Source organism: Pinus tabuliformis, chromosome Q, assembly GCF_031772625.1.
Source record: "Pinus tabuliformis cultivar Carrire ecotype Pingquan chromosome Q, CPIR1, whole genome shotgun sequence".
NCBI classification, from domain to species: Eukaryota; Viridiplantae; Streptophyta; class Pinopsida; order Pinales; family Pinaceae; genus Pinus; species Pinus tabuliformis.
This window is the reverse complement of record NC_142296.1, coordinates 20,631,405-20,654,551: the sequence shown is the minus strand read 5'-3', so window position 1 is coordinate 20,654,551 and position 23,147 is coordinate 20,631,405. Positions and strand designations below refer to the sequence as shown.

The 23,147-nt window shown below is 39.6% G+C and overlaps 1 protein-coding gene across 4 annotated transcripts in view; it reads left to right on the top strand.

Moving 5' to 3' along the window:
- The window catches only part of LOC149218077 (Cyclophilin-like peptidyl-prolyl cis-trans isomerase family protein), a 140,516-nt gene that overhangs the window by 59,377 nt on the left and 57,992 nt on the right, over positions 1-23,147 (top strand). For 2 of the 4 annotated variants that reach the window (XM_089383801.1, XM_089383799.1), the window contains one exon: positions 19,253-19,300. The exons of the other annotated variants lie outside the window; for them this stretch is intronic. In XM_089383801.1, coding sequence (XP_089239927.1) covers positions 19,253-19,300 — 48 coding nt within the window. The remainder of the gene's footprint in view (positions 1-19,252; positions 19,301-23,147) is intronic. 4 annotated transcript variants of the gene reach the window in all.

Genomic DNA, 23,147 nt, shown 5'->3' with positions numbered 1-23,147 from the left:
CTACTCTGAAATTTTGAGGCCAAGGCAGTCATGACTATCTAGAGTAGGAGGCCAAAATCTATGAAGGTTTGTTGGGCTTAGACTTGGTATCTTCTACGTGAATTTGCAGGCAAAGATAGAGCCTTGTGTGGATTAAATCTAGACTGTGAGGACGTTGTTGGAAATACTGATTTACCCCCCTCTCAGTATTTCCAACATTTGGTATCAGAGTAGGTTCCTTCACAAGTAGTTTAGCCATTGAAAGAAAAGATCATGGATTGCACGAAGAATGAAATCCCATTATTCAATGGACAAAGCTATGTGTTTTGGAATGGAAGGATGAAGGCATATATTCAAGCTCAGGGATTTGATGTCTGGAACTCTGTGATAACCAAGTACAAAGAATCTTCAACTCCTCCCTTAGATGATGTTGGTAAGAAATCTTATGAAAGTAATGCTAAAGCTAGAAATGCTCTTTTGAGTAGTCTAACGGGGTCAGTATATGTTAAAGTAATGCATTGTACATCTGCAAAAGAAATTTGGGACAAGCTTCAAAACATCTATGAAGTGGACCAAAAGGTCAAGGAAGCCAAGCTCCAAAATTTCATAAGTCAATTTGAGCAGCTGGAAATGAATGAAGAAGAAAACATTGCAGCTTATTTTCTCCAGGTTGATGAAGTGGTAAATGCCATACGATGGCTAGGTGAGTCCATAAAGGACAAGTTAGTTGTTTGAAAGGTACTATTATCACTTCCCATGAGATTTGACTCCAAGGTTTTAGTGCTAGAAGAAATATTTGATCTAGAGAATCTAAAGATGGATGAATTACATGGAATACTTACAACTTCTGAAATGAGAACAGAGCAAAAGAATCCATCCAACAGACAAGCAACCTTTACAACATCCAAGAAGACAGGGAAAACAAACAACAATTGAAGGCAAACCCTAGTTGAAGCGGTAGCGAAATTTCAGATGAAGAGATAACAAACTTTGCAAGGACGCTGGAAAGAGGTACATGCAAGTACAACGGTTCGTTCCCCTTGGAATGTTTCAATTGTGGTGAGATTGGTCATTTTGCTCCTAAGTTTCCTTATGCAAAGAACTCATACAATGATGATGAAGAAGAAGCTCCTAGGAAAGCAAAGAAAATCAAGGAAGATACAAGAAGCAAGGCAAAAAGAAACTACTTGTGAAGGAACCTGCTATGATTCCAATTGTTGGAAATACTGAGAGGGGGGTGAATCAATATTTCTCTTCAATTAGTTAATTTTAGCTTCACAGAGCATTAATTATCATTAGCATCAGATAAACATAAACAATCATCAACACCATTCAACAATGCACAACAATAAAGACAGTACACCAGAGATTTTTAGGTGGAAACCCTTCCAGGAAAAAACCACTGAACGCTTCTTAATATTTGTCTTTAATAATTTACATCAATAGGAAGCTCCAACTTCCAAGATTTTCAGCCTCAACTGAAGGATGCTCCAAACCCCTAGTTTACAGGATCCAGCTTGAAGGACGTTCCAACTCCCTGGTTTACTAGCTCCAATTGGAAGGACGCTCCAATGCCTTGGCTTTACCAACTCCTACTGGAAGGACACTCTAATGCCTTGTGCAGGCTCCAACCTGCCTTACCATCACCATGTCGCTCCAAATGTTCTCTGACTCCAACTTGAAGGAGACTCCACTCTCCTCCCTTACACCACCCCACTACCCTATTCAACAAGTAGACAATGTTTCACAAATTTCAAAGAAAAATCAAGGAAGATACAAGAAGCAAGGCCAAAAGAAAGGCTTCAATAAAAGTTTCTACTCAGGGGAAGATAACTCTTAATTCGATGAGGAAAGCAACAACGATAGTGAAAATGACACAGGAAGAGTGTTATTCATGGCAAAGCGTAATTAAAAAGAATCTTCTGAAGAGGATGAAGAAGAAGGCGATGTAGATCTTGAAAGAGAACTAGTTAGTGTTCTTAAAGATCTAAAAGTGGAAAGGAAGAATATCAAGATATTGAAAGAAGAGTTGAGTCAACTAAAAGAATATGCTAAAAGTCTCAACAAGAAGTTTGAAGAATCAAAGGAAATCATCATCAATCTAAAAGTGTAGTTAGAGGAAGCCAAAAAGATTGAAGAAACGCTCAAAAGCTAGCTGGAAGAAAATGCCAGGACAAAAGAAAATTTGGAAGCAGAGATAGTCTCCATACGAAAGGAAGTACAAAGGGAGAATGTTCAATAGAACTTCGTGAATAGCTCTAAAATGTTGGATGAAATCATTAACAGTTAAAGACTAGGTGACGACAAATCTAGACTAAGATACAAACCCTCCTATTTTGAGAAAGGTTCAAGTTCCATGACAACAAGAAAGGAAGTAGAGCAGAAAAGATGCGCAAGTGTCATCAAGGGTTCCATGCCTTTAAATAAGAGAAAGTGAAATTAGGTACTTGCCAGAGAAAGGAATGAAGATGAATCTTACAAAAGAGCTATACCACCGAGAAGATTGCTTCCATCTAGGCACTCTAGCATATTTCTTGGTTATTGTTATTCATGTACTAACTTTGGGCACATGGCTAGGGATTGCAGAGCTTATGATAGGAATGACTATCAAATATATTATCGAAATCCTAGAAGCATGCTCACATGAACTCAAGGTAGATATCCAAATATGTCTGTTGCACTGTCATTCAGGCATAATGGAGAATGCTTCAAATGCCACAAGTATGGACACATAGCTCGTGATTGCAGATGCATGATGAAATCTTCTTTGAGGAAAAACACATGTTTAGAGAAGAAAACAAAAGAAAGAAGAACAAGTAAATGAAGAAATCCCATAGGCCATGCTTTCAGGAATTGAAAAGACACAAGATCATGATAAATCTACAGATGAAGAAGAATACACCGAGATTCAGGATGATGATCCTGAAACAACACAGATTCATGTATCGTTCTAAATGATGAGCTTTATGATTCCCTGTCCTGTGAATTTTGAAGAGGAGGAGTCTGTGTAGCAATGTTTGCGCTTTTGAAGATCTATCTTTTGATAGATTGATAGATGGAAAAAATCAACATTATGTGCAGATTAATTAGCTTTGTGGAGTAGTAGGTTTGGAAAGCAAAGTCATGCACAAAATTGCAGAAGGACTCAAGTGGAATCAACTGTGGCAACCCATGTGAGGCATAGCAAGTCAAGGGGAGAAAAGCAGTCATAGTGAGACATGCATTTTGCAGGAAGACAGGGGAAGATATTTTGTCAGAGGGAGTAACCCTTTGACATTGATGTCAAAGGGGAAGATAAATCAGGAAAAGAAGATCGGAGGCATGGAGTCTAGGGGAGCATTAATCATAGGGGGAGTATGTGTGTTGCCATCAATGACAAAGGGGGATATTGTTGAATGGTGTTGTTATTGATGTCAACATCGATTCTTGAACACTCTTAATATACGTCATGGATTACATCAGTTGGAAACTCCAATAGACAAAAAGCCTTGGAAGGAAGGAAGGAAACCCTAGAGCCCCACACTTGTTGAAGTTTTGAGGATGAAGATCAGTGAAATTGCTCTTGAGACCTCCATTAATTGATGCTCCTTGTCATGTTGATTCAACGATATATGCCACGTCTTGTAACCCCTCATGGTCGAGGAGTTATGGTCAAGCAAAAATCAGTGCCCCCATCATATGGTCAAAGTTCCCAAATGCTGAGATGATGTGGCAACTTATCATTGACTAGAAAAATTGAGGACAAGAGGGATTTTCTTTAAAGAATTAAATCAAACATTTTGTGGCTAAAATATTTTGTGCAGGGGTTCAATATTCATTATGCTCTATCTCAACCCTAATCAGAGGTTTCTTTGAAAGGCTAATCATTGTTGGAAGCAAGACAAGATTTTGTTTTGACTTGAAGATCAATTCATTCAATCTCAGATCAGAATTTGTGATCTCATCAAGGCAAAGTTGAAGTCATGGTAAGAAGCAGTGTCTGTGGTAGAAATGAAGTTTGGACTTGTTTCATATCAATGATATCATCATCAGTATGAATTGAAGGAAGGATTGGTAACATTCTATCATTGCATTGTTAATGTAAGCAGACTTGATTATCTTTTGAGTTGGTAAAAGTTTGGAAGGCAGAGACATCCTTCCCTTAGAGGACAATTGCAGACAAATCTAGGTAGACATTGTGACTGTTAGTTGACTGCACTTTGGGTTTGTTGAAGGAGTCTAGCTGCTCTGCTAGGCTATAAGCCATACCAAGCAGCTAAGACTGGTGAGTGTAAATGATTGCAGCATATTGGATGCAACAATGGATGCAACATGATGAGTGCAGCATTGGGTGCAGATCAGTGATGAGAGCAGCTCAGTGATTGGGAGTAGCACAGTGACAGGTGCAATAGTGTGAAGTGTACAACATGGTCATTAGGTCCAGCACTGTGATGATGGGTGCAACATGGTGCAGCACGGTGAGGTGCAGCATGATGACGAGATGCAACACGATGATAGGTGAAGGAGTCACCTTGGAGAATCAGTTGAAGCAACTTGTCTTCAGCTGATCTCATGTATCATCTTCTTAGAGATGATATATGCTCTAATCTAGATAAGTCAAAGTGTTGACTTTTGTTGTAAATGTACTATCTCTCTCTCTGCTGAACTATTGAAGAACATATAAGAAGAATTGATCAAGGGTTTCCCCACATTGGGGTTTGTCCCTGGCTAGCGTCACATCTTGTGTCCTCTTGTCTTGGCTTGTCTTCTGCGATTTATGTTTATGTTCTATCTGCAGTTTACTTTAATGTTGATGTGATTGCTAATCTGGAAAAGATATTGAGCTAACTGTGAAAATTGAAATAAATTGCTCTAAGCACAGAACATACCTAAACTTAACAGTAATGTAATACGCAAGCTTAAGATATTCAAAGTATGAGTTTTCATCTTTGTTGTTGCTCCGCTCCTAGCAGGCCTGGACAGTATCCCAACGGAGTCACTACAGGAACACAAGCATTGCTTCGCTGCCAACGACCCTGAACAAAACCCTAACAAAGTTACTTGCTTCACCTTGTTGCACAGGAAGCCTTTCTTTACTTTCACCCTTTACTTATTTCATATATTTATAGGACTGTGCTAAGACACTTATTTATCTCATGGGGTGGAAGAGGGATCCCGACTTATTGAGAGCAGAAGAGGTTGTTCCTTCAGAGAAGCATATATAAAACCTCTGATATGAGTTTGCTCGTTAAGATTTTCCCCTTGTCCTTCTCTACTTGATTGGATCAACGTGGAAAACATTGAAACATAAAGAACCGAGCATAGAAACGAGGCTCCTAGAATAGATACAGGTGTCATGGTTTCACACAAAGCTCTCCTTATGCAAGGATCATATTTTCCATCAAAACATCATCGACCAAAAGGTATGAACCAAGACGAAGAAGAATGACCAAAGATTAGCCAAATATTGTGGTGTCACAAGGCCCTTTTCTATTTTTCCACATTGTCGTTCAAGCTAACTCGAAAATCCTTCATGCAAAGTCTTATTAAACAAAACACAAAACAAGAGTCAAGACACAACAAGGAAACACAATCAAAAGGAAAAAGCAAATGGAGACTAAACCAAAAATAGGATGCGAGACAAAAGTAAGAAAACACAAGAAAAGCTACGGAGAGTGAGTGCAGGGTGAGTGTGCAAGGGGAGACTAGTATGCAGCTAGACCTACTCCTAACCTAATCAGCTAGAAGGTCAGGGTCAAGTATAATGAAATTTCTAATGTAGCCACCGTAATTGCTCCTGACCTGCATACACAAAGATACAAGCAATTAAAACAAATATAAAACAATGTGCAATGGAAAAGATAAGAGCTTGAACAACTTGCATAACAAATTGAAGGTCTGTCTTGTCAGCAGAAATATATGTCATAGCCACTACTTCTAACCAGCTTGCACTCTCACCTTTTCGATGAAAACCATAATCAAACAAACCTCAAAAGCTTCTTATGAAAGTATCTTTATCTGTATTGCCCTCCTTAGCAATCATGAGAAAAGATCGAAACTTGTTATTTGCGACGAAGGTTGCCAGGTAAGATTGCTCCAACCATTCAGCGATTGGATCATGAAATTCGAAACAATTCTCTTGAGAACTTTGAAATCCTTGAAAAGATGATTTTTCCATTAAAGATATGGGACTAGGATGAGAATCTTGTGAGGGAAAATGAATTTGATCGTGTTCGAATGGCTTGCCAAGATAGTGAGGGCATGACATAATCATCAGCAAGAGCTGAAGTGCCTCAATTGCTTGAAAAGTATCCGAATGGTGAGATGATAAACCATAAAGAGCAAATGATATTGGACAACTATCATCTTCCTCGCATGACGAATGTAACAAACCATTTTTTTGTAACTGGTTACACACTGCACTAGCATTGTAATGGTTGAAAGAAGTAAAAAGGAATGCCAATATAGCAAGCATATGAAACTAGTCAAGATACAATGAGTGAAGAAGAATTTGATTTGCCAAATAATTAATGCATTCATTAGCACTCAAGAGGATTTTAGGTGCGATCAAGAAAAAAATTAGTATAACATTCACAAGAAAAAACCAGGGGCTGACTATTCTGAAATGCATATGATAGACATGATTCCTTTGGCCAAAGATAGTATTTGAAATGATCAACTTTGTAGTTTTATGCTTCTATGAGAGATACACACTCCAAAACCGAGTTAAGTACAAGAGCCTTGCATGGAGATGAATCAACTGAAGTAAAATCTTGAATCCCATCAGAAATCGAATCTTGAAAGTTTGAAAGAGTATATCCAAAATACCTAACTTCTTTCAAGGAGGAATTTACATCCAGTGAAACCATGCAAAGAAAATAATTTTGCGAGAAAAACCAGATCTGACTTAATTGGGGGATCTTACTAGAGTCACAAGATTCTGACATAACCATCAACGGAAGTTGAAGTGCCTTGACTTCCTAACAAGTCTCGGAACTTTCAAAGGTTGTAAAATCACACTTTGAAGATTGAATCAGATCATGCATGGTGTGCGGATCGCTACTACCAGTAATTTCAATAGGATTACTACTAATCGGATGGAAGCCATCTCTATCACTGATTTGAACGGATACAACTTCAACAACCAAATTACTTTAGTCCAAAGATTCTTTTTTCATGCGCATGTAAGGATGAATATACTGGACAAATTTCATGAGTAACCTGGAGAGAGGAATTTTCTTCATGCAAAATTGAAAATGACAAGGAGTAGAGTGCATACTTAATGATTTGATTGTTTCCTTTTTCATCGTGGATAACCTTACTACCTTGTGTCAATTAAGGAGTTAATTGCTACTAGTAATTTCAATAGGACCACTACAAATCGGATGGAAGCCATCTCTATCACTGATTTGAATGGATACAACTTCAACAACCAAATTACTTAAGTCTAAAGATTCTACTTCATGCGCATGTAAGGATGAATATACTGGACAAATTTCATGAGTAACCTAGAGAGAGGAATTTTCTTCATGCAAAATTGAAAATTACAAGGAGTAGAGTGGATACTCAATGATTTGATTGTTTCCTTTTTCATCGTGGATAACCTCACTACCTTGTGTCAATTATGGAGTTAACTCATCAGATGAAGAACTTGAAGACAATGGAATATCCTCATCGCAAGTAGATGTGTCGCAAACAATAGAGCACAAGGGATAGTGAGATGAAGAGGAAGTTTCCATAAGGACATCTTCTTTGACTGGATCAGATTCCAGATCTAATTATTTCAAATCAAAATCTTCTCGAGAAAGCGAAAAATGAGCTAGTGAACTTGGGCATTCATCATCGCACACATCAACGAAGTCATCAATATTAGAACGATGGTTGCCCAAGACTATAGATTGATTAAGCAAATTAGCTTCATTCGGTTGACTATCGAGATTAGTAGATTGAAAATCATCTAAGAATGAAGGAACAACATCTTGACACTGAGGTTTTTGAAAGAGGGAAGAGAGATCCAATGTATCTTTACTTTTCTACTCCTCTACCTGTGTAATGTGATTGCCTTGTACTTGATTGCAATTTGAACTAGCAACTTGAAAATCAAAAGAGTGTGAAGTACTAGTTGGTGGAGTGGATTGATCAAGCAGATCATGATACAAAGAGTCATGGCATGTAGATGATAGAGGATGATAGATGTCCCATGAAGAAGTAATGCCTTCAGTGAACCAGATTCAAGATTGAGGTTAAAAATGCTAGTATCATTCTGAGGAGTGGAAGGGCTAGCCTTCACCCTAGGCTCCATGAACCATTCCAAGGTTTCCTCCATCGGATCTGGATCATGAGAAATGGATGAGGGTTGAAGAGACAGATCAATGATTTGATTTTCAGATTTCCCAACTTTGACATCATCACAAGGAGGTACCCACATTGGAACTGAAAAAGGAACAAAAGGAATAGTAGGTTCCTCTGAAATTAGAGGTGTCTCATGATTTACAAAAGTCGGGGAAGCAGAGATATCAGGGGTTTTAGATTCACCATGAAGAGAGATATGAACCAAATGCTCAAACTTTTGTTTAATGAAATCCAAATCCATATCTTCTTCGGGAAATTCATAACATAGGTGAAGGAATCGATTAGAGAAATCCTCAATTGATTCGCTGGGCTTCATTCTTAGTTGATTAATTCTTTTAAGGTCATCCCAGTAATCATACCTATCAAATGCTAAATGAAGCTCCATGATGAGGTGTTCAAAAGAATGAATGGAAGTGGGTGGTAGGGTATGACACCATCGGTTAATTCACCCTTCAACTGTGAGACAAAAAAGAATACAAGCCACATCTTCGCAGTCAATTTCATAGTGTTCACAGAACTTAAGAAAAAGAGATGCATGCTCAGTAATTGTTAAATTTGGACAACTAGGTCCAAACTCCATGTTCTGATGCTCAGATTAAGAGGCTGATATTTTTGTTGGATTCCTCTTTCTGAGAGGTGTAAAATCCATATAAAAATAGTCTTAATCCGATGAGCAGAACTTATATTGTGAATTTATTATTCTTAATAAATTATATGTGCAAGGTCAGCCAGTTTTGTAATGTAGGCTCACATGCCCAACAGATGTGTCACACACCCTCATTGATGGATATATATACAGGAAAAGTTGGAGAGAATTTTATCACAACTCAACTCACATCTTCCTCTCTCATCTTAGAGAGTACGCTACCTGGAGGACGAATTTCAGCCACACGTGGGAAGGACGAAGAGGACAGACCGTACGGATTTTCTGCTGCTAGGGTTTCGCAGAAAGTTTGACCAGCGTTGACTTTGGTCAACGCTTGGTCCAATCAAGCTGAAAATTGGTGGAAAGTTCGATTTTTGAAGGCCGTACTATCTGGCACAAAAATCGAGGTCAAAGGGTTGACCGTTTTGCTGCTGCGTTGACTTTTAGCTTGCTGCCCCTGCGTTGACTTTTCAGGACAGCGTTGACTTTTTGTAGAATTGACTTGGGTTGACTCATCTACTAGTTGGAGGGATCTTGTGACACATCTGGGCTCACTGACTAAAGGAGACTTTGCTGGTTGAAGCATCTTGTTGACCGCCGAAACGAACACACACATTTTTCTTGTTTCTGATTTGTCTTCTGTAAGATCTGCTTATATGTTCTATCTGCATTTTGCTTAACTACTTGTATGATTGCTGTGAGAAAAGTGAAATTGCTCTTAGCATAGAACATCTACAGAACTTTACATGGTATCGGAGCTGAGGTGAAGACAAACTCTATCTATAGAAATCATCATCGAAATAATCATGCCCTAATCGAAGTCAATGGATGCCTTTGTGTCGCTGTACATAGAGGATTATATACGCTATCAATGATATACGTTGTAACGGAAAGATATACAGCGCAGCTGTAGAGGATATGTTTAGGTAGTAAAGGAAGCCGCAGTCATAAGGACATGAGGCTGCAGTCATGAAGAGTCAAGTCGTAGTGATGAAGAGGTATCTGCAGGCTTAAGGCTCTGGCCAAAGTGCGAAGAGGAGTATTTCTGTGTCTTTTGTTTATGATCTGATTGGCCAAGTAAGGAAGGAGGCTAGCTGAGCTTGTAAAGAGGAGTTTTGAGCATAAATGCAAGGGTTATTCTCTATGCACAGGCCGTTGAGTGATTTTGAGTTTTACAATGGGACAAAAGTCTGTTTTGAGAGGGCCGAGAGGCCCAGCAAGGAGCAGGAAGAAGGCCGCAGTACCCTTGACCATCAACGTAGGAATTAAAGAGGTTTGAAGGCTGTATAGTGGGCTGTCGTAGAAGGCACAGAAAGCCCTAACCAGGGCCGAAATTTCAGGGTCCTGTGCATTGGTCAAAATGTAGTTGTGGACAGAAATATGACGTCTATCACAGGTATGTGCTTGTCTTTTATAATGATGAATTTGCCAGATACTATGGTCCAGATTAGACAGTTTGCAATTCTGGTATAATGGGATGTAAGAAGATGCTTGGTAAAGCTCCAAGTATAGTCCCTTGAGAAGGACAACAAGGGCTGTTAGAAGGTAGATGATTTGGAGTCTCAAAAATGGATATATGGAAGAGCTTAAGGGTAGTCAAGTGGGCTTATTATCAGACCCCATCTTCTGTACGTATGACAGTGAAATATGACAATATGACAGAGTTTTTGACAGTGATCTTCTGCACTCATTGTAGTGTCACTTACTCTTATAACAGTTATGCATAGCAGTGATATTGTTCTCTTGACAAATGGAGATTATATATGGAAGAGATATTTGTTCCTATGACAATAATGTTTGGGCAGCGACTTTAGTGATATTTGGACAATGTTTCTTGATGTATGGAAGTGATTCTTGTATGACAGTGATTTATATGGCTGTGTTGTGACAATGATATATAGGACAACATGATGTTGATTGCACTAATAAATGGAGTTCTCCCTAGTTGAGAGGGAGTGTTAAATTTGGACAGCTAGGTCCAAACTCCATGTTCTGATGCTCAGATTAAGAGGCTAATATTTTTGTTGGATTCCTCTTTCTGAGAGGTGTAAAATCCATATAAAAATAGTCTTAATCCGATGAGCAGAACTTATATTGTGAATTTATTATTCTTAATAAATTATATGTGCAAGGTCAGCCAGTTTTGTAATGTAGGCTCACATGCCCAACAGATGTGTCACACACCCTCATTGATGGATATATATACAGGAAAAGTTGGAGAGAATTTTATCACAACTCAACTCACATCTTCCTCTCTCATCTTAGAGAGTACGCTACCTGGAGGACGAATTTCAGCCACACGTGGGAAGGACGAAGAGGACAGACCGTACGGATTTTCTGCTGCTAGGGTTTCTGCTGCTAGGGTTTCGCAGAAAGTTTGACCAGCGTTGACTTTGGTCAACGCTTGGTCCAATCAAGCTGAAAATTGGTGGAAAGTTCGATTTTTGAAGGCCGTACTATCTGGCACAAAAATCGAGGTCAAAGGGTTGACCGTTTTGCTGCTGTGTTGACTTTTAGCTTGCTGCCCCTGCGTTGACTTTTCAGGACATCGTTGACTTTTTGTAGAATTGACTTGGGTTGACTCATCTACTAGTTGGAGGGATCTTGTGACACATCTGGGCTCGCTGACCAAAGGAGACTTTGCTGGTTGAAGCATCCTGTTGACCGCCGAAACGAACACACATTTTTCTTGTTTCTGATTTGTCTTCTGTAAGATCTGCTTATATGTTCTATCTGCATTTTGCTTAACTACTTGTATGATTGCTGTGAGAAAAGTGAAATTGCTCTTAGCATAGAACATCTACAAAACTTTACAGTAATGGATGTATCGTCCTCACTATCAAACTTAAATTGAGACAAGTCTTTAAGTTGTTCTGCAAAGATGAAAATTTTGCTAGGGGATAGGTTAGAGAAACATTCTAGGTTTATGGTTTGGGGATGATACATTTAAGATACGAGATTCAAAACAGGCTCAACGGGCACAACTTGTCATCTGGCCCTCCTAGCACCATTTGTTGACGATGCTGGAAATCCATCAACCAAGGGGTCTCCCCAATGAAAAGTCCCAATCAGACTTCGCACCATTTGGTGTGAGTGCCCTTCCAGAAACAAGTTCCGACTGCCATATGTTCTTAGAGATTTGCCTTGGCTACGATGGTCAACACAAGAGAGTAATGCACATGTACTTTCAGATGAACAAGTGAGTATGCCTTGTGGAATGTTCAGTTGCAGAATGTATCAAGGTTCTTCTACCAGAGGGGAAATAAGAGTGAGCCTTTAAAAGAAGAGTAATAGTACTAATCTAGTAAAGACACACAAGCATATACATATAGATGAATCGTTGATCAACTAGCAAAATAGTTCACATAGAAGCAACGATTGTTAAAACACATACAACACACCTTCAACAAGATAAGTACCAAAGCCACTGAAATAGTTCAATTTCCTTAGTATAGATGAAAACAACATACATCGCAAACATTCAAAGAATAGTCTTACAATATTTACAACATACACATGAAAGTGTGCTGGCTCAACGAGCTTCGAAAATTAAGCAAAAGTTCCAAGATACATCAGTACAATGAACACCACTAGCTCCAATAGTGGAGCGTTAGAGCAACCACTTACTCCTCCAAAAGAACTATCTTCCTCTCTAATGCCTGGTAGGAGGAGACAAGGTGAAAAGTCCCTTACATGAGCTATGAGGGTGTATATATATCAAATGGGGTGACCATTCACCTCCCTTGTGACTCTTGGACTACCCTCGTGATTGTTTAACTTCTTTATGATCTTTTGATCCCTTCATGACTTTTCACATTCTATAGATGACTCTTGGACTTCCACTTTACATTACATTTCTCATACATTGAAATTACATAATCCACAAATGATGTGGCAAATGATGACTCATATACATCTTGACATGACACCTTGACAAGACATGACATGACATTGATGACATGGACTGCATGATGATATGGCAATGTCAAGCCATTCTTGCTGTTGCTATCTTCATGTCTTCTTGAAAGATGGTACATGATCTTTTTCTTCCTCTTCTATAAGGCTTGAAGGTAGGGAGTCTTCACTATGATCTTGATCTCTAATTGTTGTTGCAATTTGCTGTCCCTTTGTCTTTTCATGATTGATCAACTTGTCTTTGCAGCTACATAGGTGTCTTCTAGTAGGGTCTCCTTTGTGAAAATTCCTAAACCGCAATCCCTATTGCAATAACTGATGATATTTCTCCTACTTGTTAGATTTACATGAACAAGTTATTTGTTGTTTCCCATGACAAATATTGAAATACATACATTGCAACCTTCACTTAATTAATTTATATGCGGAAACTAGAGACTAAGCAAGAAAGAAAATACAACACAATAACACCGTTATTTTTGGACAAATGTCCCCGGAAAAACCCAATGCGAGAAAACCGGTGCTGCAGATCTAAGGGTTTATTGTTATTAAGCAGTAGCAAATTCTAAATACATCTCTGAATAACTCAAGGGTTATTCAGTTACAGAGAGAGAAATACTGGTAGAAAGACTTATGAGATTACCTCACAATCACTGAGAAAAATCCCGACTGATCGGGTCACTGGATGAGGTGTCTTTGGTAGGCCTTGCTTTGCCTTTGCGCAGTCCTCATGTAGTCCTTGCGTCAGCCCCTAGAGGCACTGCGTCACCCAGCCAGCTGATCAATTTGCTACTCGGAGACACTGCTCTCAGCCTCTCGGTCTCACACCTTAGCTCCCGACTTCTGAAACTGACTCTGCTGCAAAATTTCAGACTCTCTCTCACCCTCTGCGTTGCCTTTGCGTGGCCCTGCATTAGCCTCTGCGTGAGAGCTGCTGGATCACTCTCTGCCTTTCTTTGCTGATGATTCTCTGGCTAAGAAAATCTCTCTCTCTTCGGATGCTATCTCTGCCCCTCAATTACATGAAATCTACTCTATCAAAGTTTTCTCTTGAGAACTTCTCATTTCAGAAATTCAATCTCTTGATCTCTCGGTGTGTTTTCCAAATGACCCTCAAGCTTCTTTAAATAATCTTCTCATTGACATTCAATGACCCTGATTAGAAGCTCATCAATGGCTAAGATCATTTCTGCTTGATCCTTGTCTTCTTCTAGAAGTTACACCCACAGTTAGATTAATACCCATTTATTATTTTAATTTCCTAAGTTTAGACTTAGGGACCCATTAAAAATATATATTTTTTTTTAGTAAAACTGTCTCCGGGTGGAATTTCCCAAAATGCTTTTCTAGGTTTTTTGGAATACATCCAATGCTACCAGAAATCAACACTCCCTCTTAGCAAGGAATGTGATCTCGCAATGCCTACCATTGAGGCATCACCCTAACTTCATAACATCGTCCTCTGCGTTGCTGATGTCTGACATGCTGTCCACCAATTACTGTGCTTCTGCTGCAATTGTACTATTGCTAACACTGGCACTGTCAACATTGCTTCCGTACTACAACTCCCTCTAAATTTTTGCATCTGTGCTGCCGCTGGCACTGGCACTGCCAATTGCCCCTGCACTGCAAACTGCTGTTGCTACTGCATCAACAATGAAAAAACATCCCAAAATTACTGAATAAGTGTTCAACATAGATGCATCTCGATGCTGAAGATTTGACTGCTGCTAGTCCCACACTATCCCTCTAAAGCCACTGCGCTGCTGTTGCTACTGCACTGTGCCTTCTTGCATCGCTGCAACTCTGCACTACGCTGCTCAGACTTGGCGTTCTAGCATTTGCATCCATCTTTCCAACACTCCTCTGCACCATCTGACACTTAGTCCATCCTGCTACTACTGTTCTGGGCTCCCGTAGCAAGGAATTGATCCGAGATTTGGGTTCCTCAAGGATCTTGCCCATTTGCAGCTCTTTTGAACTATAGCTCGAAATTAGCCCATCTCCCTCGTGGAGGTATCTCGGCTGTCATGGAGAACTCCTCCTCCTGGAATTCGTGGGTGCAACCTTTAGATCGTGCTTCTCATCTTTGTCCTTCTTCTTGAGAGGACACTGTGTTGTGTAGTGACCCATTTCACCACATCTAAAGCATTTGATCTTCGAGATGTCCTTCTTACACTTCCACTGCTCTTGCTGCCCCTTGGATGCAAGGGCCGTATTCTCATCCTCCTCCTTAGGCTTCGACCCACTGTTGTTGCTTTCGTCAAGTTTACACTTGACCAAGTCTCTCCTCAGCTCCTCTTGCTTGAGAGCTGCCCACATCTCATCCCAATTCAGCAAAGTCGCCTTGCCTAGGATACTCTGGACAAAGACTTGCCACTCATTTGAGACTGAATTGAGGGCCAGTCTAACCAACTTTGAATCTTGAGGTGTATGCCCCACGACAAACAATTTATCACGGGTCTCCTGAGGCTTCGTGAGGAATGGATCCACACGCTCCCCTTTCGGCATCTAAGAAAATCTCAGTTTTTGCTCAAGGTACATCTTCCGTTGCTCGGAAGATCCCTAATATAACGTAGACAAAGCATCACACATCTCCTTAGCAGTCCCTCTGCTAGCGATGTGACAAACCACATGATCCTTCACTCCGTCGAGGATCATTCGTTTTGCCTTTGCCATCTCAATCTTGTATTTCTTCAACGGATCTGCATCTGCAGGGACAACCACCACGCTGTCGATGTATGTCTTGAGGGCATGCTCCTCTAGAGGGAACGACATTCTTGCCTTCCAGATGACGCAGTTGGATGCCCCATCCAACTTGTCCTGATCCTTCAAGTCATTGGTTGCCATTTCTGCCACAAATGTCGAAAATCTCCTCTCTCCTCTGTGCTATTGCTGGGCTAGCTTACGGAGTCCCTGCTGGAGCTAGTAAAACTGCTGCCCCTTGCTGCTACTCAGCTCTAGAGAATTTGAATTCCTTGGCTAGGAATTCTCTTAGGAAGAAATTCCCTCAACTGTGCTTCTCCTCTCTCTTCTGACAATTTTCTGCCTAGCAAACTGCCTGCAGAAAAATCTGTGTCCTACTAGCTCTCTTCACATTGAGGCTTCTGCGCTGCTCCCTCTACCCCGAAAAAAACTGGATCTGGAAGCCCTTCTCTCCGTCGACTCACTCAGAGAGAGGCTGCCTCGAAATTTCAACCCTCCAGCTAAAAATTGTGCAAACCCTCTGGGGTTTCAAACCACTGCCTCCTGCAGCTTTTCTATTTCCCTCTTCTGCTCAGCACTGGCTTCTCTGGTATTGCTCGTCTTCTTCCACCTGCAGCTCTGATACCATGTGAAATTCCTAAACCGGAATCCCTATTGCAGCAACTGATGATATTTCTCCTACTTGTTAGATTTACATGAAAAAGTTATTTGCAGTTTCCTACGACAAATATTGAAATACATACACTGCAACCTTCAATTAATTAATTTATATGTGGAAACAAGACACTGAGTAAGAAAGAAAATACAACATAATAACAACGTTATTTTTGGACAAATGTCCTCAGAAAAACCCAATGCGGGAAAAACGGTGCAATAGGTCTGAGGGTTTATTATTATTAAGCAGTAGCAAATTCTGAATACATCTCTGAATACCTCAAGGGTTATTCAATTACAGAGAGAGAAATACTGGCAGAAAGATTTGTGAGATTACCTCACACAATCACTGAGGAAAATCCCGGCTAATCCGGTCACTGGATGAGGTGCCTCTGGCAGGCCCTGCATTGCCTCTGCGTAGTCCTCATGTAGTCCCTGCATCAAACCCTCTAGGCACTGCGTCATCTAGCCAAATGATCGATATGCTGCCCGGAGTCACTGCTCTCAGCCTCCCGGTCTCACACCCCGGCTCCTGGCTTCTAAAACTGACTCTGTTGCAAAATTTCACACTCTCACCCTCTGCGCTGCCTCTGCGTGGCCCTGTGTCAACCTTTGTGTGAGAGCTGCTGGATCACTCTTTGCCTCTCTCTGGTGATGATTCTCCAACGGAGAAAATATCTCTCTCTTTCTCCTGATGCTATCTTTGCCCCTCAACTACATGAAATCTACTCTATCAAAATTTCCTCCTGAGAACTTCTCACTTCAAAAATTCGATCTCTTGATCTCTTGGTGTGTTTTCTAAATGACCCTCAAGCTTCCCTAAATAATCTTCTCGTTGACATTCAATGACCCAAATTAGAAGCTAATCAATGGCTAAGATCATTTTTGCTTGATCCTTGTCTTCTTCTAGAAGTTACACTCACAGTTAGATTAATACCCATTAATTATTTTAATTTCCTAAGTTTAGACTTAAGGACTCTTTATTTTTTTTTTTAATAAAACTGCCTCCGGGTGGAATTTCCCAAAATGCTTTCTGGGTTCTTTGGAATACATGTGCCCAAGCCTCTCTGCAAAATTTGAGACTTAGAGCACATTCGATGCTACTAGAAATCAACATGCTTCTTCTTCTCCTTCATCATCATCATGTCATAACATGATATAATTCTTGCAACAAAAATCCACTCATGAGAAGACGACATAAGTCAGATAAACCCCTAGTCTAACATGCTTCATGACAACCACTGATTGAGATGGAACCGAGTGTTGGGCTGAGAGACTGGCTCAAGGATTGCGTAGTTGCACAACTTAAGAGGTTAGGGGCCAAAACTAAGCCTTGAGGTTGCGTAATGCGTAGTGCAGGCAGGCTAGGGAAAGACAATTACGCAGTTGAGGGGATCAAGGAGGTAAGCTTGAGGCTTGAGGTTTCCCACTGTGCAGTTCTGGAGGGACAAAGGCCTAGGGCTTGTGCAGTTGTACAGTTCAAGAGCTCATGCTGGAGGCTTGATGCTTGAGACTTCGTAATGTGCAGAAGATGGTGATTAAGGCTGAGCACTGAGACTACACAGTGCGTGGTTCTGGAAGGTAGGAACTGCGCATTGCATAGTTCCAAGAGGTAAGGTTTGAGCTTGAGGGTTGAAACCGCAGAGTGTGCAATTTAGGGAGGTTGAGTGATTTCAAGTTGCTCGGGAAGGAACTTTTCTGGATTTGGCTAAGTGTGAGATCGGTATGGCCAAAGTGAACAAGGACAAAACTTGAGCATGATCACACACTTAGAACAGTTGATGACATGACACTGATCACTTAGAACACATGACAACATAATTCCCTTGATGCGATGACAATGCGACAACTTCCCCCAAGTGCGACACTAAAGGTACACTTGCGATGACATTGACGACACTTGTGCGACAGTGCTTGAAATTTTGGGAATGAGTGTAATACATGTCTTCATAATAAGTATGACTCATTAGCACCATGATTACCCCTTGAAACAAACCAAAACTACATTTTTGCAATATGCAATGTTTTCCATGCCCAAAAGACAACACTTGCGACAATAAGAGGAAAGTGCAAACAACACTTGCAAAATGTGAACATTGAAAGCAACACATGCAAGAACGAAAATAGCATGGAAACAACACTTATTAAAGTGAAACAAGCAAAAGTGACAGTGATAAACATGAAAGCGACACTTGTGAAAGCGAAGGTGCGCAAAAGTGACAGTTGGAAAAACTTACTGAAATAGAAGAACAATCGCAACCAAAAGTGAGAGGCTGTCATTGAAAGTGTGCACTGAATATCAACATAAGTTGAACATTGCACAGACACTGTCTTGATGGACTTGTGCTATGCCTGTTCAGGTTTGCATAAAAGAGTGCGCTCATGAACTTGTTGCGGACTGAGCATGTGTGAGCAGGTGACTTTGATACTTACAAACTGAGAAGAAGACTACAATAGTTAACAAAGCATCGATCGACCATAAAGTGACTATGGAACGAACGATTGCAAGATCCATAGTAGGCTCCAAAATTCAAGTGTAGACCAGATTTTGAAGTGTGACTTAGCTATCATTTACTAATATAAGCAAGGTTTTGACTTGACAAGAAATAATATCTCCGTTGACTTGTTACTTGTATTATTTGATACATACTTTTGTTTGAAGTTTTGCAATGTCATCAAAATATAATTTGGCATGCAAACATTATTGATAATTGCATACAAATTCTAAGGAACAGAGGATAGTGCCATTCTTGTAATCAATGATAATGAAGCTATGTTCACCAAGAATGTACCATAGTGGACTGGACAATAGCTCAACTAATAAACAAGAGAAGGGGAATATTGACCTTCTTTGTTCATTTATGGACAGAATAATATAATATTTCAATTTCAATTTTAATGAGATTTAGATTTGCAAAGTAAGAGAAACATTTTTATAAATTAATCTTGATTGATGCATGTGTTTACTTTTTGAGACTTTACTAACTTGTGCCTAAAATCTATAATTGGTGTGCCTTGCAGGTCGGATTGTTATTGGCTTGTTTGGCAAGGTTGTACCCAAAACGGTGGGTATGTACAATAACATTGTTTCCTTTTTCTTCAATTAAAGTTCAAAGTATATACTCATTTAACGTTGTAAACAAAGCCCTATGATAAATATTGTTACAGGCTGTAATCCAGTACATGGAATTGGACCAAAATGTCAATGCATTGTTAAGGTGAATCTAATTAATGAAGTGCTAAGCATGGGTAACATGTTGATGAAACTTCGGGTAAAACACTGTATTATACATTGCTTGTTCACTTTGAAGTAAATTAGTGGGATGAGGAAGCATGTTGTCTTTGCCTAATAATATTCAGTATGTACCAGTTCATATCAGCATATCGAAGTATCAATGTTGGTGAAACTCCTTTTCAGTGCAAGCAATCAACATTCTGCAATATATATTTCTTTTAGATTCAATACAGCATCCATTGCTTATAGACATCGTCCAAGATCAAAATTTAGGGTAACTTGTCTGGGCTTACTTGGGATCAATACTAGAAATGCACTTCCATTGAAACCAATACTAGGGCTATCTTCTATTAAATATATCTATACTAAAAATTGATGCTGTTATATCATGGCCATTGTCCATAAAATTGCTGCTATATCTTGGCTGTTTTCCATTTTAACTTTTGGTTCAAATGAGTGTCACCTAAAGGACTTTAAGCAGATATCCTTTGTTCAAAGGTTGTTTTTCAGGTGGTGCCATCAACCATTACTCTAATGTTTTTAACCCTCAGAGTTAAACATTACAATATTTGAATCTTCATTTCCATTTCTTGATATATATTATGGAATTATTAGATTTACAGTGGCAGAAGCAAGGATCTTCTTAGATGTAAGACTGCATACACTTCCATTTCTAGATGTGGGAAACAGTTCCCTCTAGGAGTTGTATAGAGAGATCAAATCTAGGAATGCTAGTGTATGCAGTGAAACAGTTCTCTCTAGGAGTCCTATAAAGAGATAACATCCATGATGTCTTCCCAGCCACAGATGATTCTATTCCCATAGATATTTACTGCTAGGTTCTGGTCAACATTATAGTAGGTGGTAGGACAAGGGACTACTGCCTATCCAATATTGGGCAAAATGAAGTCAAAAGATCGAACTAAAGAGAGCAAATTTATGAATGATTAAGACGTTTAGAGGCATGCCACAATATGTTGTAACTTGTTAAATGTTGTAGAAATAAATTTGGAGGGTCCTAGAGGTACCACTCTTAAATTATATGATATGAGGGTGTGCCTTACAATGAAACATTAATTCAACAACAACTCTCAACGAGATGAGAGCTGCAATATATTACTCTTAGAATAAGACATCAAAGGAGAATCGAGATTAAGAGAGAAAAAACTCCTCACATTAAACCCTTCTAATGTGGTAGATATTGTTGGAAAATTGGGTAGCTATGGTCAGTATTTTCATTGGCAAATGATGGAGAAAATTCATATTTTCAACTTTGACCAAGTCGGCCCCACATGTGTGAAAACCCACCTTCAAAACCTCATATAAATAGAGGCTCATTGAACTTCATTTGGACACACATAACATAATCACATCTGCTCTGAAATAGCAAGGAGAACATCCACACGTGCGAAGGAATCTGAGGAGAATTTGTTCTTCCAATCTTCTTCTGTTTGACCAACGCTGACTTGGAGAGATTGTTTCTGCTTTGACTGAACTCTTTGACTGTCTTGGAGGCCGAGTATTTCGGGAAGACTTTGACTCTGTTTGACTGTACTTTCATCTCTGTTATGGGCATGTTGACCGCAGGTTTGATTGAGGGTTTGACCGAAGATTTCAGCTCATTGACTGAGGTTTGACTGTCTTCCACAGACCGAAATTCAGCCCTTCTGTCTCAGATAAGACTTTGACCAGAATTGACTCTTTCTTGACTGGTTTGACTTGGTATTTGTTGAGGTCAGATTTGGAATCTTGTTGGAATATTCTGATGTACTATTGATAAACAGATTTTTCTCTCTCATAAGTAAAGATTAGTTGGGTTTTCCTCTTGTGGGGTTTGCCCTGGCTGTGAGCCTAATTTTGGTGTCTCTTGTTCTACTGCCTACTGTGATATCTATTGCTCTATTGATGAATGTATATGGTTGAATTTTTTCATGTATAGCTGCTTACTGATTGGAATATTAAAAGAAGACTGACCATATATTAGTAGTTATCAATTGTGAAAGACTATACTATCTTGACTTAACTAGTAAAATCAACATGGTATGAGAGCTTTGGTGAAGGAGAAGAGCTGTGAGATCACCTCAAGAGCACCTTGAAAAGCATTGAGAAGCACCTGGAGAAGTTTGGGATTCTGCCTTCTGTTTTTGGTTGGAAAACTTAATCATGAATTCTTTCACAAAGACCGAGAACAAGCTTGAAGGAGCTACAAATTACAGGGCATGGAAGGCTAGGATAGACCTAATACTTGCAAGGCACAAAGTTTTGGGCATTGTTACAGGTAAAGTTACTGAACCAACTGATCAAGCAGGGAAAGAAAAATTTCAGGAAGACGACACTTGGCAAGGAGTATCATTATAGAATCTGTCAAGGATAATCAAATTCCCTTTATTGCTGATCATCAAACTTCCAAGGGAATGTATGATGCCATTAATAGATTGTATCCGATTAACAATGTAAATCTATCCATCAATCTAAGTGGTCAACTTCGCAATATCAAGATGATAAAGAATAATACTGTGGCATCATACTTTGTTAAATTTTCTCATATAAGAGATCATCTCAAGGCTATTGAAGAAGTACCGGACAAAGAATTAATATTTGTGGCTTTGGGTGGTTTGCCTATATCATGGTATCCTTTTGCATCAAGTGTTTGTGGAAGAGAAAATGCACCTACTTTTGATAAGCTATGGGCTGCGTGCACTCAAGACAATGGTGGACAGGCTAAGGCACATGAGTTCTAAATAACCCAGAAACCGTTTGGTGAAATTCCACCCGGAATGTATTTTAATAAAATAATTAATATTTTTAATGGAGTTCCTAAGTCTAAACTTAGGGAAATTAAAATATTAATGGGTATTAATCAAAATATGGGTGAGAATGATCTAGAATGCAGATCAAGTCATGTTTTAATCTTAGCTGTTGATTAAAGACTTAATCTCAGCCGTTGAAGACTCAACAGGAAAAGTATGAAATGGAGGCTTGGGGTTCATTTGGAAACACACGTAGAGAGATTGAGGAAATCGATTTTATGAGGTGAGAAGTTCTCAAGAGGAAAATTGATTGGGGAGATCTTGCAGTTGAGGGGCAGTGAGAATCCGGGATAAGGATTTTCCGGAGAATACAAGGCAGAGAAAGGACAGAAAGACGACCAGAGGAGGGCTGACGCTGGCCTACGCAGTGCTGATGCAAAGGCATTGTAGTCATTAAGGAGAGGTCAAAATTCTGCAGAGGGAATTTGATTTGCAGTTGTTGGGAGCGAGGGTGTGAGACTGGAGGCAAGAAAATCGAATTCTTAGCTAGTAGAAGATCCAGAGCAGAGAGGCAGCGTAATACCCAGTAGGGGTGACGCAGAAGCTGCCCAGGGTGACGCAGAGGCCATTAGAGGGTGACGCAAAGATTCCTAAAGCTGAGGACCAGTCACTATTTCTCCAGTGATAGGGTGAGATCATTTCACCAACCTTTTGTCCAGTATTTTTTCTGTAAAGGATTGCTAGATGAGCATCCTAGATTTGTATTCAGATATTTCTCCTGCATAATAATAAAACCTCAAAACTACTGCATCGGTTATCCCATATTGGGTTTTTATGAGGACTATTGTGTCCAAAATAAGTGTGTCCTATGTATCTTGTTCTTTGCTCTGTTTTTTGTTTCATGAGATCAAATATTTATTTAGTGTAGGCT